Below are 6405 nucleotides of genomic sequence, written 5' to 3'. Positions count from 1 at the left end.
TGGTAGGGGGAACCCTGCAGCCCCCAGGCATGGAGCCGCGGGTAGGGCTGCGTGGGGAGGGGGGGACCTGAGGGCTGGTGGGTGCCCGCCGCGGCGAGGAGCGCTGGAGGAAGGACCAGGCTGAGCCCCCTGACAGGTGTCTCCGCCGTAAGTGCCCTTACGCAGTAACTCAAAGACTCACAGACTTTGTGTTTGTTATCGCTGCCGTGATCCTCAAAGATGATGTTAGCAGAGCAAGCCCAGAAGTGGTTCCCAACTCACGTGCAAGTTACGGTCCTTCAAGCCAAAGGTTTGAAGCCAAAAGGTAAAAATGGCAGCAACGATGCCTACACCATCATACAGCTGGGCAAGGAGAAGTACTCCACCTCGGTGGCCGAGAAGACCCTGGATCCCATCTGGAAAGAAGAGGCCTCCTTTGAGCTCCCTGGATTACTCATGCAGGAGAATCCAGAAAAATACATCCTGTACCTGATCGTCATGCACAGGTCGTTGGTGGGGCTGGACAAGTTTTTGGGACAGGTGGCGATAAGTCTGAATGATATATTTGAGGACAAGCAAAGAAGGAAAACAGAGTAAGTGATGGTTGTTTTTTTTCATTATAATTTGTATTCCTAGTACACTTGCACTTGGTGGGGGGGAGTAGCAGACTTATTATCAACATACTTGGAAATGAAATTAGTATGTTTCTTTCTTCTGTGGTGCATTCAAAGCCCCTAATGTATACAGTTATGTCATTGCAGCCTGACCTCTTCCAGAGAGTTTACTGTAATCACAGTGGTCGCCCTGCACAAGGAAGGACTGTCATTAACATTTTTTGACAAATTCTTATGTGCAACGTGAACTCATTACAGTTTGTTTTTCTAAAGATTTTTCTTCGTTCTGCTCAGGGCCATATCCCCCCATTCAGCTCCTACCTCAATTTGAACCACGTACAAGACTCAGATTCTGTCAAAGCCTGGTGTCGTGCCCTTTAAAAATGTTTTCCTTCAGTCGCTATAACCAAGCATCTTTAAATATTTTATATTTATGTTTTAGTGGTCAATGAACTGTGACTTAGTGAAGGCTTTACCACAGCAGTGCAGTGCTTTTTTGATCCTGATAAGTCTTAGGCCGCAATCCTGCAGGCTGCTCTGTACAGCAGGCCCCAACAGAGCACACTGAAGAGAAATTTCTGCCGTTGTGGTAGCCTCCATCATTAGCTACATAAGCCTTTGTCAAATAAAATTGCTATTTGCCAGCAGATTTTGGCACTGGAATGCAAAAAAAAAATTAATAATCACAGCAGTTTATTAAGTTTATCAGGCTGAACTGTAAACCTATCTAACTCCCTGGGTTTTCCAACTAAATTAGTAAGATTGTTTATAGTTTCTGGTTAGGACATGATTGCACAAAGATGTCTGGTACCAGTGTAATTTATCGTCCAAAGCGTATGGGAATAAACTGCAAGTGTAAGTGTACTGCAGGTGTGCCTGTGACTACGTGATTTGTGTTTGTGTTAGCTATGTTTGTCCCACAGAAGTAGTCCAAGAACCGCATGGAGACCTCCATGCTAGGAGCTGACAAATCTTTCTGCAATGGTTGAAAAGTTCCTGTCCCAGGTGCCTTTCCTCCTTCAGTGTCTCTTCAGTAGAGTAGAAAGGCTCCTGTGACCAAATCTCAGCTGTTAAAATTCAAGTCTGGTATTTCTCCTGTTAGTGATGGTGGATCTATAGTAAGATGCTGAATTTTGTGTCAGTGACTAAGAGGCTGGCATCGTTTTTCTGTTGCTGACAGTGCTGGGGAGGCGGGAACCTGCAGCAGTGTCCGAGCGGGCAGTTAGAGGAGGAAATCAGTACAGCAACACCAGCCAGGTCTTGTTGATCAGTCAACTGTTTCTGCAGAAACCATCTCAAAACCTTGTCCTGCTTATGGGCAGTGGCTGAGATTGAAGGAGCACCAAAGACAAGTCAGAGATGTCTTTGCCCTGGTGGTTGGGGTTTTTTTGTAAACTATAAATTTTTAGCAAAACAGTATGTTCACTAACCATATAACAGGAAAAAACATGTCAGTGCGGAATCTCTTGTGGGTTCATGGTCTGAAGCGTTATACTTTTTAATTGCTTATCTTTTTAAGGACAAACCAGTTATCTTGATGCAATACATGGTAATGCCTGTAGCCTTAGGGTCTTAATTTCTGTTTACACTTGTTTCAAGAAGTTTCTTCAGACATGCCTCTTAAATATTCTTTAATCATCAGTTGTAATTATCTTGCAAGTCATAGGCAACTGCTTTGGTTTAAACACCTAACTGCTCTACAATAAAAAAAAAAGGTGAATGAATCAAGTAGAAACGCTACTAAGAGTAAAAACTTTCTAAGTCTGGGTAGAAATATGTATTCAGAAACTGGAGGAAAATGTGTAAATTATTCATGTATTACTGTGCGTAACAAAACCTCTTTTTGCTTTGGGGAACCATACGCTTTTGCACCAATTTTAGCAAAAGTAGTATTGGAGTCTTACAAAATTATTGCAAAAATTTGTAAGTGGGGTAATTAACATAGTCCTCCTGACAGTTAAATAAACATGCAGATCTCTTTGGTATTTTTATATGAAGTTGTGTTTAGCAGGGCTTCATAGGTGTGCTTTATTTTTCGTTTCTTTCTCTGAAGTGTGAAAGAGGAGCTCACACTATGTAAATGTGCAGCGGTACTTCCCTAGACCACCGCTGAAATTACCAGGGCTCCCTGAGAAAGCTGCGCTCCGCCTGCAAGCTGTACTGCGGAAGACAGGGGCCTATGGGGAAATTTTTACAAACAGCCTAAATCCTATTTTCAGAAGTTACTTGAACATTTAAGATTGCAGATCTTATTAAAAGTTGATGGGTGTTAGGCTTCCAGAGCCAAACAGCCACACTTGTAAAAATCTTACGTACGTGTAAAAGTGCAGATAGGCAGTTAGTGGGATTTTTGGCAGCACGTGCTCACTTAATGCCCATTTAAAATTCTTACGAGATAGGAACCACTGAAGGTCCAGTTTTCCTGTCTGTGTCTTTAGAAACCTAGGAAATGTCCTTTTTGAAACTCACTTTTGAAAAAAATCAGAGTCCTTAACTTTTCAAAAACATCTGAACACTGGTCAGGGTTGTCTGCTTGTATGCCTTCGTGGAATGCGTGTGTGTTGTTGCTGACTCCTTTAAGCATTAGTTGGAGACGCAGATGCAATATTTGTACATGTATGTGGGAGGAGGGCAAACTTTCAAGAATATATTTGCAAATGTGATCTCAAACAAAACACTCTTTCTTATTCCCCTTTTATTAAATCCGTTTTGATACAAAATATTCCTAGTCCTGTGTTGGCAGTAAACTGAGGGTAATATATTTGGACCCGAAGACCTTCTAGCCGTGACTGTGGTGTGGGAACTGAGATACCCAGTGCCTTTCAAGACCAAGTCCAATGTCTTTATTACCAAAGCATTTTGATGGTTGAAAGCTATATTCATTGTTTCAGAAACACTAATCTGTTTTATTAAGCTATGTTTTTACTTTCAAATATGTTCAACAGGCTTGTGGTGTTATTAAATCCAGAGTTATTTTCTCATGTTGATGTAACCTTAACATTTCTTGCTTTGTTTGGGGATGAATGAGATCCAGTTATTTGATGAAGTGTCTATTGGTAATATTTCTACTTTTTAATATATTTAATAGCTTCCTCTTTCCAACACAGCTGTACATATGGTGCTGTAAGAGACAGACTCAAGAGTCACCAGGGTATTGCAAAAAAGATATTTAATATTCTGCACAATGCTGAACCCTGTCAGCAATTCCCTAGTGCTTTTTTAGTGAGGAGGTATGAGAAGTGAAGGCTACCAGCTGATTTTGAATTCCTAGGAAGACCGTGGGGTGTGTGACATTAAGCTTTTTGTATATATTTTTTTAATTTAATATTTTATAATTTGGAAAAAATAAATTAAAAAATTCACTGCAGCTTCAGAAATGTTATGTTAGGGAAAAATAATCCTTTTTTCTCTATAGATTTCTTGGTACTAGTCACACCTTAAGAAAAATACTCTGCAGTAAAGTTTTCACGCAGAGGCCTCATGATAGGATTTGCGCGTCTTATGTTCTAATAAACTTGATTTCACACAATATTCAATGAAACAAAGCAGTATATTTACTATAATTTGATAGTGAAAGTTCTGTACGCACCATCACACGATGTCCTTTCTCTTTCTTTCTGAAACCGATGATTTTTTGAATTCTTAAAAGTGAAAATTCCTGGAACAGTTAGATCCAGATGTGGCTCAGATGGTCTCTTACTAGGTCTTTTCCTGAGACCTCAGCCAAAGCGTCTGCCGGATCCTAGTTCACTTTCTTTCTTTTTTGGTCCAAAAGCGCCCATCACACTGTTCTGACTTTGTAAATTTCTGTCTCTGGCATCTCTGCTGTAGTTGGAAATGGACAGGCTCTTGTTACTTCTTCTGCTCTTTTCTCCAGAGTTGAAAACTGGGCTCCAGAAGCTAAGAGATTTTACTGAAGTTTTTTTAACAGTTCAAAAAATTGGGAGATACTGCTTTATTGGAAGTATATTCAGCATAACTTTTCAGATCTTAGATTTCTGACATGGTTTTATTTTTTGCAGTAAAATCCTGTGGGTTTTTTTTTTAATTCTTTATGAGAAATACATGACAGTTTTTTTGTATGCTGTTGTAGAATAAATATACCTCCTTTGCTCTTGCAATTTGAATGTAAATGATGATCAATGAATTTGTTGTTTTAAAGGATATATACATCTTTGTAATAATTTCAATTCAGTTATAATTCATAGTTGCCTTAATATTGCTGATGATCTGATCTGCGTAACATCAAAACAAATTTTGAATTATCATGGAATAAAAAAAATACTCATTTACTGACATGTCTGAATTTACTGAAGTATTTTTCAGTAGGTTTTTTTAATAACTGTACTTAGTTGTTTTTTTTTCCTGTGTGCTAAGTGAACACAGCAATAGAAGAACAAATTTCCGTTAGCTTTCATCATAATGTTACTTATTTCATCGGTATTTGCTTCATCCTCGCCGTTCTCTAATTCCACGCTATTTATTGTCCATTCCTTTATTAGCTTTCCTGGAGAGCTAATTTTATTATACGTTCGGCTGATATAAGATGCAATGCTTGTCTGGAACGTTGTAAATTTGAGGGGGGCAGGCGATGGTAGAGTTATTGTTTCTTACAGAAATTTTGTTGGAGGAGACATTTTTATTTGTGACTTAATTCGCCTTCTCTCTGGTTTCTATAATACCTCAACACCCCACCCCCAAATTGCTTCAATGTTGTAAAAAATGCTTATTTAAGCATAATACAGTGAAGGAGTCTTGGCCTTATCTAAGCTGTTACTCCTCTGCTTACATCTATCATATAAAACAGTCAAAACCAGGTTCTCAGCAAACAAGCAAACAAAAAGAATTACCGACCCATCATGTTCAATACCCCTGTGTTGTGAGCACTTACTCCTTAGGGCTGCTGAGCTTCCTGAAAGATAGGAGAATTGTGTGACTTCCTCCAAATTAATGTGAATTCCTTCTTGGCAGCCTCCCCCATGGATATGGACAGGTCTCTCCTTCGACTGCCTCTGCCCTGTCCCTTTTTTGTCTGCAGCAGCATGAGCAAGAGGCAGGCGCTCGAGTAGGTGGCTTCAAATACAACTTGAATTAGGAACAAGCAAACAACTAGTAAATAGATAGTATGTCACGGCCTTAGTGCTTGTTAATGCCTCTTTAAAAATAATTCTACAAAACTTAACACTTTCTAAATACCATTTAATAATTTAGAGTCTTAAATTTAGTTTAAACCAGAAAAATGCATTTTAGATTGTTTTAGGTGAGAAAACTAAATAGGAGTGGAAATGGCAGGCTGTAACAGAAATTATAAAAATGTCGTGATGAAAGTAAGAGAAAACGCTCATTCCACTCTAGTCAAAAATGGGAAGAGTAGTAACTGAGAAGTTTGTCAAAGGCACAGAAATAATGAGCAGCCTGGAGGATCTGTGTGGATTTGTGCTGTTGCTTTCGTGGTACTGCTCAATAAATGTAATAAAAATGAAGGAAAGTTGGTAGTGAGGAACAGAAGAGATAGATGGTTATGGGGGACAACAAAAAATTGTGCTCAGTTGTAGCTTTATGGAATTAGAGCTATATGTTCAAATTATCTAGTAATATTCCCAGCATTTACATTTTGACAACAAATGCAAGCACATCCTCTGAATAAGTCGTAATTCTGAGTCAGAGTCTGAGTGCCATCTGGATTGAAGTACTTCTCCATTTTCTGTGCATACACACATGCTTCTACACGCACTCAACTGAAATAACTGGCCTTAATTCTCATACTTTCAGTTATTTTGTTTCTAAAATAAAAGTTTTCACACTTAGTCTT

General features: G+C 39.1%; 1 protein-coding gene across 1 annotated transcript in view; it reads left to right on the top strand.

The window, feature by feature from the left end:
- The first annotated feature begins 37 nt into the window (after nt 1-37).
- The window catches only part of RAB11FIP2 (RAB11 family interacting protein 2 (class I)), a 30017-nt gene continuing 23649 nt past the window's right edge, over nt 38-6405 (top strand). The window contains exon 1 of the mRNA XM_009881584.1: nt 38-572. Within this exon, the coding sequence (XP_009879886.1) occupies nt 220-572 (353 nt within the window). The 5' untranslated portion in view covers nt 38-219. The remainder of the gene's footprint in view (nt 573-6405) is intronic.

Source organism: Charadrius vociferus, unplaced genomic scaffold, assembly GCF_000708025.1.
Source record: "Charadrius vociferus isolate BGI_N301 unplaced genomic scaffold, ASM70802v2 scaffold282, whole genome shotgun sequence".
NCBI lineage: Eukaryota > Metazoa > Chordata > Aves > Charadriiformes > Charadriidae > Charadrius > Charadrius vociferus.
The sequence above is the reverse complement of the archived record's forward strand: the minus strand, read 5'-3'. Positions and strand labels throughout refer to the sequence as shown.